This window comes from Pithys albifrons, chromosome 5 (genome assembly GCF_047495875.1).
Source record: "Pithys albifrons albifrons isolate INPA30051 chromosome 5, PitAlb_v1, whole genome shotgun sequence".
Taxonomy (NCBI): Eukaryota; Metazoa; Chordata; class Aves; order Passeriformes; family Thamnophilidae; genus Pithys; species Pithys albifrons.
Window position 1 is genome coordinate 41,339,851 of NC_092462.1, and position 25,213 is coordinate 41,365,063.

A 25,213-nucleotide genomic window follows, 5' to 3' on the forward strand; every position below is an offset into this window, starting at 1 on the left:
ACCCCTAACTTAAGTTTCAATACAGCAGTGTACCTCCCATGACAGATTTAGCTAACAGAAAGTACTAACCAGAAACACAACAACATAAAACACAAATCTAGAAACCCTCCTGGTAACACAGAGCAACAAAATGACTTGCACACCACCTTGTCTATAACACAAAGCAAAAGGAAAAAATAGAACTGTTTCCCATTAACACACATATTAAAAAAGAACTACACACTGTAAAGGAACACAACAACTAATATAAAGTAAGATATATACCTAATAAGTTGCGAAGTGTAGCAAAACACAGTATATAATAATTACAGTGCCTATAGAGTAAAGATATAGCCAAGTAAATTAGTATCAACATAGCTGTGAGGTAGAAGTGAAAGCATATTATAAGGGTATAAGGTACTTTATAAGGTATAATGTAACAGGCATTGTATAAGATATATGTGAAATATAAAGAGCACATGGTGTTCTCACCCCTACATTGTCCAAAGAGGTGGGAGGAGACGGGGCAGCTGCTCTCAGCTACGTCTGCAGAGACGATGGCATTTTTCTCTCCTGTTTTTCCTCATGCCCCATTGCTTTTATATTTTTTTTCTCTTAGATTGTTTGAGTGGCTTAGTCAATAATTGGTTTTGGGGTGATAGACAGATGACCATGATATAGTTTATCAGGGCTATCACCCCACAATGTTACAAACAATGCTTTTTTTTAATAATTGTCAAAAATTCTGAGATTCTGACTAATTACACTAAGGTGCATTGTCAAAGCTTATTTAAAACTGGAATGCTGGGATGTAAATCGTGAGACAAGCAAGACAAATTTTTTGCATTGATAAGCTAATTTATACTTGTGTGTGACCTTGAAAACTGTGTATGTGTGATTTTGTTCCAGACATTAGATTCTTCAAAGTAGTAAAATTAAGCATATATGTAAGTATTAGCGTGTTTAGTGGCATATGGCTGTGTACACACTTCAAAAAAATCCATTTGTTATAGTTTTTTAGTTAATGCCTGTTTTCCTTTGAGCCTGGACCATAGTGCCCTTTCTCCCTCCTCCACTCTCCAATAAAAATTAATGAACAGTGTTTTTTACTGCTGCTAGTAATGTTTAATCATCTTAAGATTTCATGTTGATAATGCAATTACTGAATTTACAAATTTTAAACCAGTAACAGTGCAGATCTTTCAGGTAGGTGTTTTCCATCATTCCTTAGCATTTTCATATTACTTCAAAATGTAGGAAAGAACCTTAAACTGAGGTGCTTTAATGGGTTTGATTCATTACTGACAGTTGTGTATATTTCATAGATGTTTCTTACAATCATGTAATAATTTGAATATAAAAACTAAAAACTGCATCAAAATTGATAATGTCTCACATTTATATTTCTTTTGTGTTCTTTTCTGGCTGTGTTTTAACAAGAATTGAAAAATGCTTGTTTTTCTTAGTATAGCTTACATGGTGCTTGTTGTGAGGCATATAACACAGAAAATGAATTGTATATGGTAGTCATTATACCAATTTCTTTTTTACAATTTTACTAGAATAAATTCCTAGTTCTCCATATTTGTTGCCTTCCTTTTTCAGTGTGGTATGCCATGAAGATTATAGGTGTTAAGCAAGTCCAGCAAAAAAATGTCATGTTCATGGGCACTGGTTATCAGTGTTCATCACAGCAGCCCAGAGAACAGGGTTCTGACCTGGTCAGTAAAACCTGCTGGTACAAATTTAGTTGAATTAGTTAGATTGAATTAAATGTCTGTTATGCTCTGCTGTTCACTTTTCTTTCACTCTTCACCAATAGAAGTGCAAGAAACTGAAACATTTTACACTCTTTGCAACATGGAAAATCATCAACAATTTTGTAGAACACAGTGATGTTATTGGTTGTTATTGGCTTGAGACAAAACAGTGGGATAAGAGTTATTTCAATTTCTTAGTTTAAAATTTTGGTCTAAATGGAAGTTACTGTGCCCATTGATCAGTTGAATACAGCCTATATTGAGCTTACCTTATGCTTTTTTGTCTCCTGTTTATAAAAGTTAAATAACTGCAGTAATTTCCTGAACTTATAGTATGAGTTTCTAGGATGTCTCCTGTGTGCTGGTCATCTTACTCTGTCATGGCTTTTGAGGGTGAGTATTTTGTGCTAAAAAGTCAGGCTGGTTTGTAAGACTTCAGTATTTTTTTAATATGAGAAAGAGCAACATTGACTCTCAAGTGGTGCTGGGCAGAGGGAGTGTTTAAATTGGATATTACGATGAATTTGTTCAATGGAAGGATTGTCAAGAACTGGAACAGGTTGCCCAGGGAAGTGTTTGTGTCACCATTGCTGGAGGTGTTTAAAAGACAAGTACATGTGGCACTTTTAAGGACATATGTTTGTGGTGGACTTGTCAGTAGGTTAACAGTTGGACTCAGTGTTCTTAGAAATTTTTTTGAACCTAAATGCTTCTATGATTCTATAGGTTGTGTGGCTAAGGAGAACCTGCATCTGGCTGTGGTGAGCAGCAGCTCATATCACTCCCATTTTTAAGTGCAGTAGCTGCTCCGTTAATTGGTAGGAGAGTAGCCTAAGAGTCCCCAGTATTCTCCCTGTCTGACAAATTACAGGCAGCATACCTGCCTGAAGGGAAAGAAAAATTCCTTTTCTTAAAATTACTATATAATTTAGAATATATGCAGTATATGTAAATTCTGCCACAAGATTAGGTACTTGTATTGCTCCCTTTAGCAGACAGCAAAGAATATCTTGTTACCCTAGAGTTGTGCAAAGGAGCCTGTATGTTTATTTGAATGTTTTAGTACTTGATATAATCTAAAACTACATGTGGTAGTAATGTAATATTTTTTGAGAGATGCAAAGGTGATCATACAAAATTATCAAGAACTCAGAATGCACTGTGACTGTCTGGATTATTCAGATTATTCAAATGCTGCATGTTTGCAAAATGGGAAGTTTATAACCACTTTCGACTCTTCATGCTTCTGACAGTCTGTAAAGAATTGAGATGTTTAAGGAGCTTTGAAATTAAAAAACAGATACTTTGTACTGCTGTTAGAATGACAAATATCTATTTGTGATATTTTCTCTCAAGAAAGTATTAAAACAAAATTTATGGCAGATGAGTAAGTGCACACATAAGAGTTTTTGTTGGGGTTTGGTTGGGTGTTTGGTTTTCTTTTGATTTTTGTGAAATTGATAGTGGTTGTGAGTGAAGGACACTTGGGAGGAAGGTTACCCTCTTCAGCATAGAGTGCTGCTGTTCTTTCTGCTGAAGCCTGAGAGAGGAGTTCATTGATCTCAATAATAATGAAGACATTGAAAAGTCCTTCAGCAAAACCAGGAAGACTAAATCTGACATTGTGATATATCTAAAGTTATTTGATGAGAAAGAAGGAAATGGAGAAAAGATGTCAGGTAACAAACCACAACTTGCTAGACCTTATTTGCGCGTTAGGGATTGTGGAGGGGGTTAGTTTGTTCCCTGCAGCAGGGGTTTGGGTTCTGTACAGGTTTTACTTTTTATTTGAGAGGGAAAGCATCATAGTCTTTCAGTTGCCATAAGGTAGTCATCTTCATTGATTAGTGAGTTAATTTCAGCCAGAGGAAGAGAAGAATGAAATAGAAGGGCAGAAATACTTGGGTGCTAGGCTCTGCTCTATTAACTGGGATTATTTTTAGTATCAAAGAGTTCTCTAGCTTTCCTTGTGGTTAAACACAAACCTGTGGGTCAGTGCGGCAAGCCTTCAATTGGGTGCATGTTAGAGTTCAATACAATGTCAAGTTCAAGTTTTAACTTAACAGTTTTTTTGGAAGATGAAGTATTCACTGTCATACAAATTGTTTGCATATGTATTTAAGATAAGCTTTCTTGGCAAAAAAAAATGGTTATAATTTAAATGAAGGGAGGAGAAGATTGAAGTAAACAGTAATGTCTCCCTTAAACACTATATTCCATGAGTCTGTCTTGCTCTGACAGATACCATTTTCAACTACAACTTCATATTTTATGTATATATATTGACAGCCTTCTAGTGCACTTGCTAATCACAAGATTAAAGAGGAAGTGGCACTGAATTTGCAGACTTGTCAAAAAGGCTTGGAGTGGTGTGTTCTCAAGTGTTAGTCTTTGGGAAACAGGTGATTATACTGCTCATATTTATGATTAAGAAATTTTTTACAAGTACCACTGTTTCTGTGCATCAGTACCAGATTGCCCGGTTCAATACATATGCTGGCATCTGTCTATTTTATAATTAAACGTAGGCCTGTACATCAAGTATCTGAAACAGCTACAACAAATGTGAGTGCTGGTACTGTGTATGTAACCACTGAAAGTTGTCACTTCTTTGTGCTCCTATTATTTCTGGAGTCTAAGCTAAACAGACTAACTGCTGCTAAGAAGCTGTCAGGGGATGCATGTCAAACACTAGGTGTATCATGCGATCAGACCAGCGCTGGCATATAAAAGTCAGTGGCTGGAAAAGGAAAAAAAGTGACCTTTTTCTCTCAACATTGTCTTTACACTGAAAGGAACAGATGAGTTTCTGAATTATTCACAGTCCTGGAAGCTTATAATCGTTAGCAACAGTGACAGCAGCAGAGTATCAAGACAGGGGTTGCATTTTTTGTTAAAATGCCTGTTTCTGAAGCTCATCAAAGGATTCATTTCACAAAACAGTCTCTGGGAATTTGGGTATTTAAGAGCTGTGGGAGCAAGGGCGGTTTCTTTCAAAGAATCAAGAAAGAGAATATTTTCTTCTTAATTTTGTAAGGATCTGTGTTGAAATAAAGGTTAATATTAATCACAGGTCTTATGCAGTAACGGAACAAAGAAGCTCTGTGAAAAGGGGTTGCTGTTTAAGCAAGTAATCTCCGTGAGTTTGTTACAGTGTTAGTAAAAAAAGCAGATCTTTTAACCCATAATATAATTGCTAGATATATAAACTACCTATCCATCTAAATGAACTAACCAATTCCCATAGTAGCAAAATGTACTTCAAACAGATGGTAAGACTGTCTTGGTTATAACTGATACGTGGTGGAAGGTAAGGCTTTTCTTGATGTCATGCATAGTTTTGTCTGCTTAAAATACAGACTGTTTATCATTTCCTCAAAGTAGTTAGCTCTTAATAATACAGTGTTTAAAAATCTTTTGTCTCAGTAGGTCAAATTTAACACTATATTCTTTAAAGTTTCTTCTCCTTTTTAAATTCTGAAGTCTATTGATGATTATTATTATAAATCTGGAAAATAGGCACTTGGATGCAGCGTGTAATAATTATGCCATGGTTTAACATGTCATTAGTGTCCTATGACAAACACTCATCAGTCAGATGCTATTGCCCAAATGAGAGCTTGTGTGGCAGCATCCATTATCATCAATACTCTCTACTGCCTGTTACTAAAGGGAAAGGTTTTGCATATGGAGAGAGTAAGGGAAAAGTGCAAAGTGACTGGAGAGTTAATGTCTGCAGCTCTCAGGAAACCACGTTTTAAAAATTCTTCCAAAGCTTTTACAGTTCTCGTTACTTTTAAAAACTGTTCCTCATGGATGAGAAGGTATGTTTTGTTGATACACTCAGAATCTTAACTTAAAAGAACACGTGCCAAAGATAAAGAACTAAGATTTTTCTAGTAGACCAGTTAATGTTTTAACAGTCTAGTTGTCCATAGAATGCAGAAAAGCATCTTTAATAGCAATTTAAGATTTTTAAACAGAATTTCAACTTCCTGCCATTTTTGGTGTTAATTGTTCCCCTGGGCTGTGCAGGTGGAAATAAAATGGTGGGGGCTATTTCCATGAAGTCGGCAGCATTCTGTGCTCTTCACCACAGAGTGTTCATGAGGGGTCTGTCATCTTATGTGATCTTGGTCTACTGGGGTCTGGTTTTATGTGTTTGATTGTAGCCTTCTCTGTTTGCATCAGTTCCCAGCCTGGGTTTTGAGGGTTGCTCCAAAGCCTTTGCCAGTCTCAGGTGACACAAAGGGTTCTCCTTGTTACCCAGTGATGACTGTGGATTGTCAGACTTTCCCTCTGTGTCTTCAGGTTCAGGCCAGGCTGTAATTGCTCAACCACCCGACAGCTGTTAAAACTTGCTCAGGTCAAGACAAGTCCAGACTGCTCTTGAGACCCTGTGTTGTCTGGGCAGTGCGGAGTCTCTGGCCTTTCACCAGCATTGACAGAAATCATATTTATTGGTCTACTTCATATACAGAAATACAGTTAGATTAAAGCTTTCTGAAGTCATGTGCTCCTGGCTTGTCTTTTCTGTCTGAGAGAATTGTGTCAGTCAGTACTATCTAATATTATCGAAACAAGACTGAAGTCATAGCTGCAGGTCAGAAACTTCTTATTTAAATCTGGCTAAAAAGATACTTTTTTTTTCTTTAATGATAAAGCCAAGAAGATACAAACAATAAGCTAACTCTGTTTTCTCCAAACCCTATCAGACTTCTTGTTGCTCATTGCTCCCTCAGCCTCATGATTCTCCTGTGTGCTGCACCAAGGTCCATTCAGCTGTGAAGTGCTGGAGCAGAGTTGGTCTTCTTAGAAGAGTATTTAAATGAGGGCATCTGCAAGGGGAAGAGGAGGGAAGAGATCTTTCTTGCAGTTGCTATTGCTCTTCATCTTACTTTTTAAAAAAAAACATGAGAACATGTTCTATTCAATTTTTATTTTTTAAAGTAAGTTTTAAACTTAATTTCTGGTAAGCATCTGCCAAATGCAGTTGGCTTCCTCTTCAGTCAATAGGGAGAACATGAACTCCCTCAAAAGACTCGCAACTCTTTTTTTCTGGTAGTTGCATGAAAACCCAGACTCAAGAATTTTATCATCAGGATTCTGGCAAACGGTACTTTGCAACTCTGAACTTTGTCTCGTTTGAGGAAGTCAAGTTGCTCCATGATTTATGGATAAGGCATTCAGAAATTCAGTTTGATTCAGAAATTGAGACTGACAGATTGCTTTCTAAGGAAACTGTATTGTGTCCTGTCACAAGGATGGCACAGACTGAACGGGTAAGTGTAAGTGTTCAGGACTGACATCCTGGTGCGCTAAGGTACTACTTCATTAGTTCCTTATGTTGTACCTTTTACTGAATCACTGGGACACAATCTCTAATTTAACAATTCTACAGTACAGTCAGTGCCCTTAAATCAGTGTCATGAACCAGCACATAGTGGGTTTTATGGTTGGTGTCATGTTTTTGTGAAAGGTAAATAAATGCTTAAATAGGATGTGGAAGATGCAGCCTCACAGCAATGTTTTTGACTTGCTGATAGACAGTATTTCTCATGCAGCAGCTCCTGATAAATCTGGCACCTGTGCCAAAAGCTGTTAATTTCTCCCTCAGGTACACAGGAACATAGCCCTGAGGGAATAATAGGTAAGGAAATACAGAGCAATACATAGTTAGCAATATTTCACTATTTTTAGTGATGCTGATTTTGTTTCCATAATAAATTTCATTTTAATTGAATAAATAGGTAAAAGGAATTTGGAGGTGATTGCAGTGTTAGGTTTTCTGGCGTCAAAGTCCACAGTGGTACTTTGCACATTTGCCTAATTGCTTTGTAACCTACATTTAAAAAAAAAACAACCCTTTTTTTTTTCATTGGGGAAGGATCCCCTGTTATTCTTCAGAGAAGTTGGAAGGGAAACTATTTAAAAACTCAACTTACATAGTTATAACAACACTTCTGCTTTGCCCCTTCCTCCAATACTCTCTGGTTGTCTTGGTTTGGTCACTTTTACCATAATTTTGTGAAGAGACAAATTATCAGCATCTAGATGGTTTAGAGTGTAGAATTGCTGAAGGAACTGGGGAGTCAGATTAGTTACATCCATTTCCCAAGCTGGCTTGACTTAGGTTAGCTACATAGTTGGTTTTACTTTATAGTTAAGAGAAGAATATTTCTGATAATACTTCTCCCATGACATGGCTTTCATGTGTGGTTTTTATTTGTATGTATAAAAATTATTTTGTGTGTACATAATATGTGCACATTCACATTTCACTAGCTTTGTAATGTTCAATTAAGCCTTTTAAGCACTAAGGAAATAAGAACTGTGCATAGGTTAAGATCTCGTGGTTATGTGTCTAGTCATTTCACAGAGGATAAAATGTCTGTCTTTTCAATCTCTCTTTTACTTGCTTTGCTCTAGTCTCCATCAGTATATTTCAAACTGTGCAAGTCTGTCTTTCTCTGTTACAGCTGTGCTTGGTGTTTGTGGGTTTGTTTAGTCTTTTTTCTGGATTTTGTTTGGATTGCTTGCTGAATGTGTGTATGAGGATTCTTTGATTGCATATACTTAAGTTATATGGGGATCCTAAATGATATAACGGTATATTAAGATTACCTTTATCTCTCTTGTTCCCCCAATACCAGCAAATAACCTATGTTAAATCATCTTTCTGACACCTGCATCTTGGAAACCTTGATTAACTTACACACAAAAACTTGTATTACTAATCCTACCCGACAGCTTTATGCAGCTGTATATGAGGCAGTATGAGCAATACCAGCTGTATGAGGCAGTCTGTGTATGAATTGGAGGTGTGCAGTAGCACATTCATTGTTTACAGCTGAATGAAACCTCCCCAGAAGATGAGTGTGTCCCGAAATGATAGCTGAGCAGTCTGAACCCCTTCATTCACCCTGCTGCCTGTGCTCATCCTTTCACCTGGATGCGTTAAGAGCCTATGATATTAATCAGAACGGCTCCAGTCTCAGAGCTTATCTACATCAGTGGTTTTAAAAGTGCACTCTTCTGTCAGCATCACTGCATCTGCACAATAAATTTTGCTAGCTTAAGCTATGACTTCTAGTAAATTCAACTATGCTGGCAGAACTTCTCAGTACAGACTGGATCTCTCAGTACTGTGTGGTTTTACACATATTCTTCAGCTATGCAAATACAGAGACAAGATTTTGATGCCACCAAGTTCAGGTACGGGTGTCAGATGTTTTCTCGTTTTTCTATTGCCTGCAATTCTTCAGTCCTGGACCACTGCTCAGGAGTAGGAAAAATTGATGAATTTTTTCTGAAAGGTGAATGCTTCTGAGCATACATAATGGAGTTGAAAGAACTTTAACTTGGGCTTCCCACTATGTTATAGAGTTCTTCACTTTAGGATGGACATGAGCCCCTCTACTGCATTGTGTAGATCAGGAAAACTTCTAGATCCTACCTTATAATACATCCCATGCTCTTTTTTCTGTTTCCACAAAAATTGTCTCAAGTATCTAGATAATTCAGCAAAAAGTTAATGCTTGGAAGTGCCTGTACTGCACTGAGGTTTGTGTCCTTGGCTGTACAGTAGGAAAACAAGTAATATTTTAGTATTAGGTATAAGACCATGCAAAAAATGAATGCTTCACTTTGTATTTCATATTAAAAAAGAAATATTTGAAACAGGATGGAAGTTAAACTGCCTGCTTGCCCATCCCTATAGTCCATATGGACTTGTTTAAGGCATTTTGATTATCACTGTGGAAAAGATTCTCTTCCTTGTTCTGCTTGTGCTTTCCATGTCCCATAAATGAGTGGAAGCCTGCAGTGTTCCTGGCTTTCGGGCTTGCACCTGTGCTTGCTAAACTTACTTGGTAAGAAATACAATTATATATTGTTTAGGTGTAACTGAACTGTAGAACGTCTCTACAAACTCCTGTTGGATCTAAAAGGATTTAGTTGGTAATTGTGAAATATTTCATTATTCAGTTATTGTTAATTGTCCATGGGTTTGGAAACAAATTTTCTTTTTTGTTATAAAGAGAGATATTTAAAGGATAGAAATTGCCCATCCTTTTAAGGTCACCTTCAGATCTGCTGCTGAAGTGAATTGTTACTTTAATTAGAGGGATTTTAAACCAATGATTGTACTAAGAAATTCCAAGTATTATATGAAGTGGTAATTTAAAGGACTTAAGCAACTTCCCTTCTCCCTGGAAGCACAGTGTTAAGCTGCTTAGTACTTACCGTAGAAGCTTGTGCTTATTTTGGTAAATTGGGATCATTTGTCAGTGAATCATTTTTTACAAGTGGAGGCTGGTTTCTCTTAAGATGTGAGTGCAGTGGATCAAGTCCTGTCACTGGGCTCTGCCAGCAGCAGCTCAGCTGCATCCTCACGTTCAAAGTTTGGTGGCATGGGGGAGGTCAGCAGGAAGTAATTCTTTGTTCTACTTTTTTTCTACTTCCCCAGCTTTCTGAAGGAGGTTTTGAATTATTAAACGTTAATTGTTGTTTAAGTACTGTTACCAGAGAGAACATCTTGGTTGGTAGTCAGGTAGGGCCATGCCAGAGTAGGCTGTGTAGACACTTTCAGAGGGAAACACAGTCCTTTGAACACAATTGCTAATTACTGTGGGAAAACGTGTCTCACATAGTTTGCCAAAGAACTTTAAAAATGCACTATTCTTTTGTTTGCCCTAATCAAAGTTTTAGTTCTGTGAAATTGGAGACAAAACTTGGGAGGTAAGAACGGAATTGGATGATTACAGGACAAAGTTTTCTGTATGACCTTTAAGGTAGGGCTAAAAATCTGGTGCAATGAAAAGAATGGTCTGGAAAAGAGTTAGAACGTGGATTGCACAAATGAAGAGATCCAGCAGGGCAAACAACCTCGAGCCGTTACTGTCGACTGATGTTGGATCACGCTGAAGAAGAGACAATTAGAGGTTGTGACAAGAGGACGCAGCTTGTGAAGAGAGGGAAGCAGGAACCTGAGGAGTATAGAACACACGACAGCTTATGCAGTCTGAATAGATAGGAGAGCTAAATACGTCCTAGGCATTGCTAGTGTAAACAGAATCAAGCTAAACAATGCTTTACTACATGGTATGTAGGTATTAGCTAGTAATTTTTCACACTACTGTGTTAGGAACAGTAAATGAATGTTTTGACAGTATGAATAATGAGTATTTACATTTTGTAGGACTTCTGTGTTCGGGACTTTTCTGGTTTTTATCTGTGCAGTTTTGATTTGTTGCTGTTTTGAGAAAGTGGGGGGGGAAGGTATATTTGAACAAAATGGAGTTCTTGAGCATTAAAAAAATTTAGCAGTGTGCCTTATCAATCTTACTCGTCACTCTTCATTAAGATGAGTCACTAAATAATTCTCCAGATTATCAGGCTGCAACAGTATTCTAATTATAATGGGACTGAAAAATCTGGTTACCTGTCAGATCATTATGAATGAGAAAACCTTGCAAATGTCTCCTGTTTATATGGACTTTCAATTTTCCCTGTGAGAAGCTGCACTTGGAAAAAAGGGTGATGCTGCAAGTGTCTCCCATGTCATGCCACCACAGCAATAGCTTCAGCACCCACACTTAACTATGTTTTTCTTCCCTCTCCTGTGTGTCCTCAATGACATCCTTGTTGCAGTTTCCTTGGGTCCTCCTTTCGTTTCCAGACACCTTCACAATGATGTTTTCTGCTCAGCCTTGTGACTGTATGCCCATCTCTTGCATGTCACATGTAATAAACTTCATTTCCCTTATAGTGACTTGAGAGATGTGTTGTTTTTGAAGCCTCACTATTGTCAAATTGTTTGAAATTAACTGTGAGTTGTTGAAGGGGGAGTTGAATGATCGACAGCCTGTTCAGATGGTGAAGCTGACATACTGATAGCTTTGTTCTCCAAACAAATGCAGAAATGGCTGTGCTGTGCTCTGCTTGGGGATTAAGAGACTGTAGCACCTTAGCTGATGTTCATGGCTTGTTCCTGTGTCATGGTCTTCCTCTCACTTGTTTTAGTTTTAAAAATCCCTAGATTTCTGTGGCTTCATTCCACAACAAAAAAAAAAGACTATGTGGAAGAACTCTGAGCAGATGCAAAAGTAAATTTGGGACACAGCATTCAAGAAGAAATTATACTTGCATAAATTAGAAGACCATTAAGATAGATTAAGTAAGAACACAGTGAGGGAAAAATGATATGCAAAAGGTGGGAAGAAAAGGAAATCATGGCATAAAGGTGGAATTTTGAGTTTAAATGAGTAGAGGGAAGGATTTAGGCCTTTTTATTTGCTGCTGAGTAGTGAATTACCCAGTGCTGAGTCTTTCTGACTTTATTTATTACTTTTCTCTGAAGTGAATGTCAGTTTCCCCACTCTAAGGTTTTCTTTGTTCCGTTCCTCCACTTGCTCTTTTGTCTTCAACTCTTCTCTCTTTCTAGGTTTGCAGTGTTACTTTTGTTCCCCACAATAATTGTTGCTATAATGAGTGCTACTGATTCTGCCACTCTCCATCTTCTGTCCTGAGCTTGTTTTGTTATACATTTTTCTTAAGAGAGCAGAAATACTGCAATATAATCTTCCTTTGCCTCTGTCTTTTCATCAGATATTCTCATCCTCATTCTTTTTAGAGGGATGCACTACACTATTACACTTTTTATCCCTTAGCTCTCTCAGCCCTTTGAGATAAAACACATCTTACACAAAGGCCCCAAATTAGGGGCAGGCACTTCCTCTACAGAGTTCATGACAGTTCCTGCAAAAGGGGGAGCAGAAATTGTCAGTGTAACCCTGTGCCAAGTTCCTGCCAAGGGGCTGTTCTTGTTGACAGTGCAGTTGGTCCAGCCATTCCTCCTTTGCAAGTTATGGATTTTGTGCAGGGTCTGCTTGGCAACTTAATAGCCAGCACAGCCTTAGACTATATGTGCATATGGCCAGCTCAGGGTTAGTTTGAGTTTTCTCTTCAGAAGGTTTGTAGCCTTGTTGTGGGAGGGCTTCCAGGCTGCAGAAATAGCTGTAGCTCTGTCTCAAATGCTGCTATATAGTCTCCGTAGCCTCACAGGAAAATGCCATCCTGAGAAGTACTCCCTTGATTCCCAGCATTACAGAGGGTGAATTATCTCTTTCTGCCTATATGAGGGAAAGCATGAGGTGTTCTTTCCCTCTTCTTCCCCACCCCTAAGAATTTTAAGTAACGACAGCAAAATTGTTATATAAACATCAACCTCTATGACTAACCAGGATCTTGCAGAACTCTTTGATGGTTTTCCTGACTCTTATTGCAAGAAACTTCTGTAATGAACATAGAGTACATTTATTTGTTGTTTATTCTATCTCTAATGTAGCTAAGATTTTGAGATAGACTATGTAAAGTAACTTTTATATTGACATTACCTCCTGTAGTTATGGTAGATATGAGTGTTTTGTTCCTCTGACATGCAGAAAAATGCTTGAAAAATACAAACCATTTTTTACTGGTCTTCCTTATTATTCTTTTGTGTGTATGTGTGGTTTTGTTTGGGATTTTTTGTCTGTTTGTTTTAAATCTGATTCTAAAATATAAGATTTGTTTATGACTTAAGGAAGCTTTTAAATCTTAGTTTGTGAACTGCCTATCTGGCAGGCCATCTGCTTTCCAATCCCCCTTAAGGAAGCTGACTTGGGTTACATCCTCTCTAGTTTCTGTGCTGGAAGACAGACTTTTTATATTAAGAACTGAATTTCTAGATATGATGACCTGAAATGTCCATGTATTAAGAGTCATCAGTTTGACTAATGGCATACCATGGCTACAGATCATTCTAAGCACCTCTTCAAAGTGTCATTTTTCCAGCTCAGTTGATTTCTGACATATCTCACTTTATCAACCATTGAAGTGGAAATTTCATCACTCTTTTATGCTTTTTGAGTTTTTCTTAGTATTTGTTTGTAATAGGTTTTATGGGTGATTAGTTGTGTGAATTCTGAATTTTTTTTGTGGACAGAAGATTTTCTTAATTTTTGCATATTGTACTTTGGCTTTTTAATCTACTTGTTTACATGTATCCCTTGAATTTGCTTTGTTCTTCTACTATTAAGAGGCATCCAAGTCCTATACCTAATGCAATTTGTAGCTAATGCAATATTTACATTAGTTTAATCTGTAAACAATTACAGATTCAAAGGAAATTATTATTACATTAAAATAATGGCACTTGCAGCCATGTATCTGTTGAACAGCACTACTTAGATGCTATTTTCAGCAACTGTTATCAATGCTGAGAATAGGCACCGTCTTGACTTGCAGCCTGTAAAATCCTCTGCTGTTATTCCAGACAGAAATGCAAGCCTGCTTCTTCTCCCAAAAATGTTAGGGTTCTTGTGCTACCTGTGTTTATGTGGTAGTGTATCATGAAAGGATATTTGCTCCCCATCTAAGCCAGTGTTCAGACTGTGCTTGTACTAAGAGATCAATGTGAAAAGAGTGATTATCCTTAATTTGTAATAATGGTAATTAAAACCAAAAATAATAGTAATTCGTAATAATGAAGGCCTTTGCAGCTGGGAATACTGTGATTATTCAGAATGCATACATTTTTAGATTTAGGTGTTGAGAGGGAAGTTTGTGATATGAAATATTTAAGTTCCTTTCCTAGCTCCATTTTGCTGGCCTCAGGGAGGAAAGAAGGGCTCTGCTCCAAAGAACTTGCTGCTTGCCTTACGGCTCCTGCTTCTGGTGAGACTGAGTAGGAGAGATGTTGTTTGGGCTTCCTTATAACAGTATTTCAAACTCCATTACTGTGGCTCTGTAATAAAAATATGTACAAGTTTTATCTTACCTTTTTTTTTTTTTAAATATTTTCTATTCCAGCACTAGGCAGTTAAATGCCACCCTGACACCTGATCCCGTGAGATCTCGGAAGGTCAGCAGGGTCAGGCCTGGTTAGTACTTGGATGGGAGACCTCCTGGCAATACCTGGGGCTGTAGGTTCTAGTCCTGAGGACTTCACTGTCACCGTCCAAGCTCACTCAGCCATGGCAGATGAACCTGAGGAGTTAAAGGGTGGGGTCAGTTCTGTGCAAGCTGAGCCTCACCTAAAAAATCCATTGCGCAGGCTGGAAGGGCACACCACGTGGGGAGAGCCCTTCCCAAAGCTTTGTATGTGAAGTCTGGCAATGATTCCAGCACTGTATATATTAATGCCTCTTATTATTCCCCGAACTAATTCCAATTTTGTTTTTTGTATTTTGAGATTTCTAAAATGGAGATAGACATTGAAACTATAGTAGATCCATAAATCGAGTCAAGCAGTGACGTAATATTTTCTATACAATTATCCCTTCATTTTGGTAGCAAACATTTTATTTCTTAGCTCTTTACTATTTCATGCCTGTGTAGATTTTTAAATATCAAAGGACATAAAATATTGAGGTATATTTAGACTTCTTAGGTACCGTGATGTTCATTGGATCAGGTTTAATGCTGGAAGGAGGCTCTGTGAGTGAAAGATGCGGAGGGAGCACCATGTACATTAGGCATCATTGCCATCCTGTTGCTAAACTGTAATAATCCTTTGAAGTACTCAGAGCTGAAGCTGCTGAATGAAATGCAATACTTTTCTATAGCCCTTTGAAAGGACTGCGGGCATGCTAAAGTTGTTCCTGGGTATTTTGGATAACAGTGTTGCATGACCCTAATGCCTCTTTTACATCTTGGCAATTAAAATATATACTATGTTTTACATCTGTTATACTTTTTCTGAATTGCAGTGTAAAACTTAAGTGTTAAGGCTTTTTTAGTGTAAAAAGGGTAAGTAACTGTGGTTTGGTTGTTTTTTATTTTTCCTTTTCACTACACTGACTTTATTTCATGTTGCAATAGGTGATTAAGAGGAACTGATGGAAGGCTGTTCTGGGGAGCTTTAAATGCAGTGTAAAACTTCTAATGGCATCAGTCAGCTTTGGCTGAGTCTGAGGCCTCAGTCATTGAAGCTCCCGTGTTAGCTTTGACACTTGTGTGTGAATATGCTTTGTGCTCAGCTTTTGTGTTTGCACTTGGTGTCTCTACAACACTTAGAGAAAAAGAAAGAATTTTGATAATTTATTCATTTCAGTTGTTAATTTTTGTCACTTATCTGACTTGGTAATTAAATGTTGTGCTAAATGTGCTAATGATGTCAGAGGTCTGCAATGTACCCTGATGCATAAAGGAATGAGCTCTCTGGTCCTAATGACCTGGTCATGACAAGAATTGCTTCTCTGGTTTTTCTGCTTCACTTCTAAATTAAGTAGAAAGAAATACCTAAGTACTAAATTTAAAATGGACATCTCCTCTTTATTGTTTCAAAGTGGTTTTAAAATTTTGAGTAACACTGGGAAAGCACAGTCTGAGTCTGCTATCAGCTAAGCCATGTACAGAAATGGGATGAGCACGACTCTATCAGAGCTGACATGTCAGTGTAGTGATTAGCGTACACCCTCCTGTGTAATTCAGCCAGGAGCCTGTAACATTGGAGAGATCACTGAAAAGGTCATGGGAGATCCCAATGCTCAGTGACACAGATGAGCATCCTCAGTTTTTATTCTTTGAGAGGTATTGGACCAAAACGTAAAGACATGGCATGCACCAGTTAAATCTTTTTTGATTTTCTACAGTATAAGCAGGCCATTTTAGGTTAGCACTGCAAAAGATCATGTAGTAATATACAGCACTGCTGTTTTGACATGCTTTTGTGAGTGTGTGAGTTAGTAGTTCAATAGCTTTGTAAATATTGCTCTGTGAAAATTCCTTAATTTACTTGGAATGAAGCTATCTGATAGACCATAACTATTGACATATGGGCAAAAATTCCTTGCAGATGAAGGCAAGTGTTTTTATAGTGACACAAAATAAAATTAAATTTATTTGCTTTAAAATTTTAATCTGATTTTTCAAATTAGTTGCTGTAGATTTGGGTAACTCCCCCAGAGATGCTGCTTTTATATTATAGGAAACAGAGGAGAGGAAAAAAAAAAGGAAATATGTTCAAATTTGTGCAGCAGTGGTGCATTTCAATCTGCAGATTTGAGTGGGAAAACTTGTTAATATTTTAGCTACAGTGATCTTTATAAGATCCACTAAATGACAGTTTGGATTTTTTTATTAAAATTGTTTTCTCAGTATTTGAAGATGTTTCTCGTATTGGCGGGGGAGGGATGTTTCCTAGGGGAAAAAAAACAAGAGGTGATTCATAACGAGACAAGAGTTTGTAAAGCCATTTAAGTCTTTTGTTTGACTTATCACTGCTGACTTACTCTACTTAAACATTAACACAGATATCTGTTTCTGTGTTCTGTGAATATGTTTGTGTTCTCTTTTTCTGCTTGTTGTCTTTCTGCTTGTTGTCTTTCTGCTTGTTGTCTGATCAAGGTAAAGAACATTTATTTGTAGACAGATCTTTAAGGTAGCTGTTATTCTGCCCTCTTTTAGATATGTGTATTAATTCACTGATAAGTAATTTCAAAGACAGCATCCTGAGGACATTAACTGTTTCCTAATACTTGCTCATATTATTAATTTTTAAACTCAAAGGTTACTGAAATTAAAAAAGTGTTTTGTGTAATGCCAGATTCAAAAAGATCAGGTTCATAAATCTTAATTTTTTTTTTTTTTTCAAAAATGCCTGTAAAAAATGCACTAGTCCTCCTTATTGTGGCAGGGTAGTCACTACTAAAGTGTCTCCATAATGCGATGCAATTAAACAGTGTGGATTTTGTAACCTTTTCATTCTTTCATTCTTTGCCTGGAGAGATAATAGATAACTTAAAGAACTGCTTTTTAAAGTTTTTTTTATTAATTGACTTTGTGGAAAAATCACTACTTCCTCATGCTACAGCAAAGATTAAATAATTGAGGATTTTAGCTTGGTATAGTTCCAAACTATTGTGCAAAGAAGAGTTTGATTTATTGGTTCGGGTTTTGTTGTGGGTTTTGTTTGTTTGTTTTTAACATAAAATATTTTCAAAACTTGGGGAAAAATTCAAAATTATTTAATCTTTGATGGTGAATAGTGTGTGTCAGTTTTCCTGTGGTGCAAATTAGGAACATTAGGAATTAGTGACCCTTTAAAGTCCTGAAAGGTGAAAAGGGAGATACGCTTCCACAAAGTCTTTACACTGCAAAAGAATTCCTGTGTGTATTTGTTAATAATTATTTTTAAATTTACAATTTAGTATAGTGTTAATAAAAAACAAAGTTTATAAGATGTCTAGAAAATTTTTCTCATGTGGAAAAATACTTGCATTCCTTAGTCAATCAAATATTTTTAAAACTGAGTGTTTCATTTGACCTAAAAAGGTGTGCTGTGTAGGCATGCAGGCATCTAAAGTCATAAATTTAATAAATTTTTCTATTATAAAACTTTGGGTTTTTTCTGATCATGTGAAAATTTCAGTTTCTTTTCAACCCATTAACATTTGAAAATATAGCAAAATTATAAGAGAGTTTGCTTAAGTGGAAAGTTTTGTTACTTTTTTAGTCTACATTGGGATTCACATACATCAAGAAGTGCAAGAACCTTTTTGGAAAATTTTAAGACAGACTGCTATAGGACTGGCTGCCATTCATAAGCTTAAATCATAGTTCTGTACTAAATTAAATACTCTCTAAAAATCTTCTAAGGAGTGACAGCTGATTGTTTGGCATTACTTGTTTAAATAAGGAAAGAGTTATAAAGCATCCTGCTTTTGCTGAAAAGAGTGCAAATGGAGTTTGCTGTTGCTGTGTGGTATGTGCTGTAAACTGTCATTTTAATTTTACATCACTAAGAACTTGACTGATAGTACTTTGTAAAGTAATCAGTTTATTTTTTTACTTCACTTTTAGTTCATTTTATTTTTCTACATTAAAGTGCTTGAAATTGAGGGGACTGCTGAGGGGAAAAAAAGTGCTCCTTGAGACAAAGAAAGGACCCGTAATATATTGAGGTATGAAGCAAGAAATATCAAGGTCTCAGTTAAGAGGTGCAGTTGCAAAGTATTAAAATCATCTGAACTGTTCTTCATTTAGATGCTTTGTCAGCTGTTTAAAGATACAAATTATATTCTTTATTGTATTTTAGTACTTCTCTTTAAAAAACAAAAGCAAAATTTACAGACACTTTCTGTCAGAAATGTAGATATTTTGGCTAAGGGTGCAGGACCCAAGAAATGAAACTGACTAGTCTGGTTTTGAAAATCAAATGTAATGAAATAATAAAGAAAAATAAATACTCATAGAAGTAACTTTCTTACTGTAATATTCCTTAAAAACTTGAGGGAAAGAAAAACTATTTCTCACTGTCATTTACAAATGAAATATTTTCTTGCTTTCTAGAACAGCTTATATAGAACATACTGACTTGGGGAAACCTTCCTGGACATGACCTAAAATGTTTCTGTAGCTTGCTCTGAAATCATGTGTACATCATCTTTGATGGGAACAATTTTCGTAGAATAGAAATTACAATTTAAAAGTTATAGAAGTCTGTAAGTCTAAAAAGAAGTATGTAAAAACCCCAAACATTAAACCCACAAATTTCTGACTAGCAGAAGGAAATCAGATTCATCATTAAAGCATACATTCTTCTCAGCAAAAGAGAAAGCAGATTACCTGCAAATAAATTTTAGGCAAGTAACGCATTCCTAAAGCTGAAAACCTGTTTTTTTCCCCACCAAATTCTCAGTTTGCTTTTGATCTTCTAATCTGTTTTATAAAAATGAGTATTGTGTTGTTGTTCTCAAGAATTTCTTTGCTACTGGGGCAGCTTGTGCATGGAACTCTAGGAATTCTTGCACATATGCACAGAGAGATTCTCACTCATTGTTGAGCAGATTTTCCTTTCTTTGTCTTCCAGACAGTTAGGGAGCAATTACAGCAATTAGAGATCATTGTAACACATCAGTGGCTGTCTTTCTGATTTTGTTATAGGTGAATGTAAGCTGAATGTAGAGAAGACTTCCAAAGAAGCTGGACTGATGTGCACAGAGAAGGAATGAAGTATGGATGTGAAGGAACGTAGGCCTTATTGCTCCCTGACAAAGAGCAGACGGGACAAGGAGCGGCGCTATACAAATTCCTCTGCGGAAAATGAGGAGTGCAGGGTGCCTACGCAGAAGTCTTACAGCTCCAGTGAAACCCTGAAAGCTTTTGATCATGATTCCTCTAGGTTGCTGTATGGAAACCGGGTAAAAGATTTGGTCCACAGAGAAGCAGATGAGTATACCAGACAAGGTAGGCAAGATGTTTTAATTCAGAGTGTATAAATTCATTAGTTCCAAGGCAGTCTTGCTGCAGGAAGACTATGTTATTATATCAGTTTCATCAGTTTTGGTAATATTCTATACACATAGTACACTCCGCTTGTATCTCCCTAAACATTTTACAAAGATGAGGAAGAACTGTGTACCATCTTTGAGGTAAATAATATATGATGCACAGGAAATAAATGGCCTGTATTGGGCAATGAGTCAGTGACAATATTGCAGAGTGAAGTGTAAAACCTTAAAATTTATAAACTAGACCCCCAGTTATTCATCTCATTAACAGATTGCCCAAAAGTTTGACACTCGCTGTATCTCTAAAATGTAAATAGCTTTAAAATTAATAAAAAATAAACAAATACAACTGTTTCAAGAAGGCCACACCTTGTGAATAGGTTTGTGAAAACACAGTATGTGTGGATGAGTGTACAAATAATTCATTAGTTCAGTGCCTTTATCTTTTGGCTCACAAGGGCAGTAACAGAGCACTGCACAGTGAGTAAGGTAAATTAGTTCACAGTTTACGCATTTGGGTGTGTTGGAGGATTGTTTTTAGTGGATATCTATGTTGCTAACAGGTTGCTAAAGCACACTGTCGTATTTTTGAGTCCATGACCGGAGAGACATAAGAAGTCTAAATACCCAAGGAAGTGGTATGATCCTGGGCATCTTGCTATAACTGACTGTTCTTGAGCAGAGGGTTTAGACTAGATGATCTCAAGAGGTCCCTTTGGACCTCAGAGATTCTGAGAGATTGAATTTGGCTCCAGTTAGGGTTCAGCACTTATGCATCACTTTTGGGTTCAAAACTGTAGTGTCTGGAATTGGCATTTTTACATTTCCACAACTGAGCTACTTATTATAAGAAGGAAAAAGAAAAACAGTTAGAAAATGTGTTGAGTACTGCAGCCCAGCTATCTAAAAGCATAAAGCTAGGCCAAGCCTGGGCTGTGGGAACCTAAGCCTCAGTCTTCCGTTTAAATCTATCCTCTTTTATACAGAAATAAGAATAGATTTAGGTATGGAAAAATAAATTTTTGTCCTTGTGAGGAAGTCCTTAATTTTAATTTTAGAATGATTAAAATTATTTTCCCCATTGGTGTTTTTTCTTTGTTCTTTGTAGATTAACTGTACATTAGAATTAGAACTGGGCAGACAGTGTTGGCTTTTTTGCCTACAAATGTTTGTAAGGGAAATAAAAATATTTCTCTTAGGCTCATGTAACTGAGGCTTGCTGCTACTGTAGTCTACTTTCTGCTGTTTATTTTTGGTTTCTGTGATGTATTGAAACTTCAGGTCATCATTACTTTCTAGTTTTTAAGTCATTAGTCACCTAGTAATCACACATGATTATTTTTATGAGGTAAAATCAAGAAGTTTCTAAGACCTGCACTGTAGGCACTTTCTTACTACTAGTGACAAAATTGCATCAAAACAGGCACCATTTACTTAATGAATTCATAAACTATTGCCTGAATAGAATGCTCTTTTTAAAATATCAATAACAAATTGGAAGATGTTATGTGGTCTGGCATATGACATATGATGGTGCACTGGGCCTTGGATTTTTTTTCCTCTTCACTTTCTTCAGAAAAGCACATAGTATTTAGCCAACACTTATTGCCCAATATGCAATAAATTGCATGTCTATGGGCCTCAAATGGTAGTCTGGGATGTATAATGTCCTCTTCACCTTTCAGTGGTTTCAGCACTGTCATCTGCGCCCATTTGATTTCCCTCATTATCCTTTCAATTCTTTTTGTGTCACTTACTGGCTTCCTGTAATGCCATGCTGGTTTGGCACCTCTCGGGACTACCTGCAGGTTTGACAGGGTCAGGTAATAAAGGGCTTGTTTTGCGGTCCTAGGTAGTGTATTCTTTTGATTTATCTTTGACCGAGAATTTACAGTTTCTGGCATGGGAGGTATTTTGTGGAAAAGGTCTTCAAGGTCATTCCAGAGGACTTTAAATAATATATGAAACATGCTTCCCTGTGGTTTTTTTTTATTTCCCACTCTGTCTAGAAATAAAGTGCAGATATGTGGCATTGTTGACAGCCTACTAAATCAACAGAAAATAAATCTAAAAGCAAAAGAAATAAGCTTTAATAAATAACTTTTAATTGGGAATTTATTTTAAAAATTAATCATGGCCAGTGTTTCACTTTTTTTACCCAGGCTATGTAAAATAACTATGAAATTTGCAGCATCCTCAGGACAATTACTGGAGCAGTTCCATGAGTTTCTCAGGTCTCTCCAATGTGGCACAACTAAAACTGTCACTGTCTTTTTTATGACTGATAATTTAGGGTAAGGCCCTTCAAAGCTTTCTACTAATGAATCAGAACTTTGCCACCTTTTCTTCCTGAGTTGACTCAGTACATGTCTTTGTGCTTCCTGCTTCCTAAAATCCAAAGACAGGACTTTTGACAGGGATATTGCTGTTGGAGATAGGTCTGCTTTGTTTAATGGTAGTAACTTTATTGCATGAAACCTTTACTTGTGGAGAGGAGATTCTCTTATTGTCAATTTCAGTCACAGGATCTTTTTCCTCATCTGTTGAATTTCTGTTGCTTTAGATTAATTCCATAAATAGAAATAAGAGTCTAAAAATATTTTTACTTGTCACTATAATTCTAAAAACACTGTTTAAAATATATTGTTCAATAGTTAAACATTAAATTTTTATATAACTGGGATTATCTCGTCACTTTTGAAACCCACTTGACAAGATTGGAAGAGCAGGTGTGCTTGTTTAGGAAATTGCAACTATATATAGACAACATGCTTTAAGTTAACCTCAATCAGAGGTAAGACCTAGAGTGGTGTCTTCCTGTTTGTCTCAAACCTCTTAATTTGTTGCAAAACTGATTTTGTTTTAAAAGCTTTAGATGAGGATTATTTAGCCTATTCTTTTTAGAACTCCTAAATTAGTTATTTATTTTCACTTTGTTTATAAACCCCACATAAGAGTGAAAAAAAAATTGGTAAGCCTGTGAATACTTAAACTCAGCACCCAGCCATGTAATGATGACCATGAGCTGTTTTTCTTAAAGGAAGCTTTAAGATAGATACTCAATTTTATATTGCATGTTTGAGAATGTACCTAATCTCATGCTTGACAATGGAGGAAGCTCCATGAAAGACTATTTACTTTCCAAGGTGTGATGGTATGATTGTTTGTTGTTTATGTGTTAGGGAGGAAGAAAACACCTATTTTCTTATACTTTGAACTATCCAAATATAAAGAGCAGTCTGATTTAAATGTACAACTTCTCTAATTGAGTTAGCAACCCAAATGCTTGTAATTGATCAGGAGTCCCTGCCCATGGCTGGGGAGTTGAAAGTAGGTGATCTTTAAGGCCCCTTCCAACCCAAACCATTCTGTGTTTGATTCTATGATCGTATATTGCACTATGCCCAACTCTTGCTGAATTCAGGATTAAAGCTGACTGTATAAAATTGAATTTCTCTGTTTTACAGAGAAAAATTTGTGTGTTTAGAAAATTAAACTACTGTGCGAAGTGATATAAAGTACGTAGAGACTGCTATGCAAAAGTATGACATGACTACAGTGTGGGTGGGAAGGATTGTAAAAATACAGAAAGCAGTATTTTTGAAATTGCATTTGGAAAAAATAATTAGAAGTAATAGTATAGCAATATGAGAATAATATGAAAGAGATCATGAATCATACCTGGACTCAGAAGAACTGAAAGTCTTTATATTGTTAGTAAGAAAAATGCAGGCAGGCAAAAACTGTTTTATTTACCATCAGATACATGTTAAAGGCAAAAGAGAAATATTCAGTATCTCTCAAGTAGTCACTATTCCATTTCAAATATTTTTGCTGTTTCAGAACAGTATAGTGGTCCCTATAGATTGATTCATGTATCATGTCAGTGAGTTTTTGCACAGGAGCAAAAGGCTGAACCATAAGCACAGGTGGCAGGATGCAGTGCAGATTTGTGAGTGTACAAAATAATCAGAGCATTTTTTGCAAACTGTGGGAATTGAATAGCTGAGCTGCAGGGCACCTTTTGCTATTAGATGAGCCGATGAGGCAGTGCAGGTTTTGTTATTTTTTTACTTTTTGGAAGCTTGAATCAAATATGGTTTAGACTGCAGACAAAGTTATTTGGTCTGTTTAGATGGCTGTGAGAATGAGTTCACTGTGTTTTTATCAGTCAAACAATTTATTGTCAGCCAAACCTTATTATGAATTTATTTTCATGCTATCTCTTTCAGTTTTGCAGGAGAAATTACTCCTATGCACAGTTTGGTGCCTTTAGTCTTCCGGCATACTTAAGTGTCTAAATTAAATTACCTAAGAATTCCTGGAAGCTTCTAAAAGAGAGGCTGAATGTTCCAAAAAAGTAAAGAAAAAAATTCCCTTCCTTCACAATATGCTGGATCATTGATGCCAGGGTGCTGAAAAGCAAAGCCATGTACAGTACATTACAGTGTATGGGTATATCGCACTATTGTTCAGCTGCTATTCCCATGACAATTAGATTTAGGTGCTAGAAAAATATCACCATTCAGCAAAAGAGGACCCTGAAACTGTGATATATATAACAATTTTATTTTATTATATAAGGTATTAAACACTGTCAAGGATACATTTTTAAGAGTTCAAAAACCTGAACCTTAATTGCAACTTCTATCCTAATGTAATATTACTCCAATGTCTATTGCTTTTAAATACTAGCTGTTCAAAATGAGTTATTTGGATAGCAAAATGTTTAATCTTTTTAGTCACCATAAATGTCAACTGTGGGATTAAAGGATTTAAATGGTCATGTTTTTAAACCTAAAGCTTGAGTACTTAAAACCTCCTTCTCTGAAGCAGGGGCAGGATAGATACATAAGGCCATTTGTGACTTACCATTACCTATGGCTCATCAATGAGCTGCTTTTGACTATTGAGTAGGCAAATGAACCTCAATAGAACTGAATTAGCTTGCTTTGCAGGTTATTTGCACAAAGGTATGAAATAACGTTCTAGTGATCTGTGATCTCCCAATGAGCAAATTAATTACCATTTGGTGACTCATCAAGCAGTGTCTCTCAAAATCTGAGGCAGATATTAGAATTAGTGTTTTATGTTTCCTGGCTGCAGTGCCAGATGTGTCCTAATTGTCATCATGACAGATCCTTTTTTGTTATGCTTAAACATGGCCACCTGCAGTGTCTGCCTGATTTCAGTGGGTAA

General features: G+C 36.5%; 1 protein-coding gene across 1 annotated transcript in view; it reads left to right on the forward strand.

The window, feature by feature from the left end:
* TENM3 (teneurin transmembrane protein 3) overlaps positions 1 to 25,213 on the forward strand; it is a 608,874-nt gene that overhangs the window by 268,619 nt on the left and 315,042 nt on the right. Inside the window, exon 3 of the mRNA XM_071556284.1 lies at positions 19,668 to 19,970. Coding sequence (XP_071412385.1) covers positions 19,739 to 19,970 — 232 coding nt within the window. The 5' untranslated portion in view covers positions 19,668 to 19,738. The remainder of the gene's footprint in view (positions 1 to 19,667; positions 19,971 to 25,213) is intronic.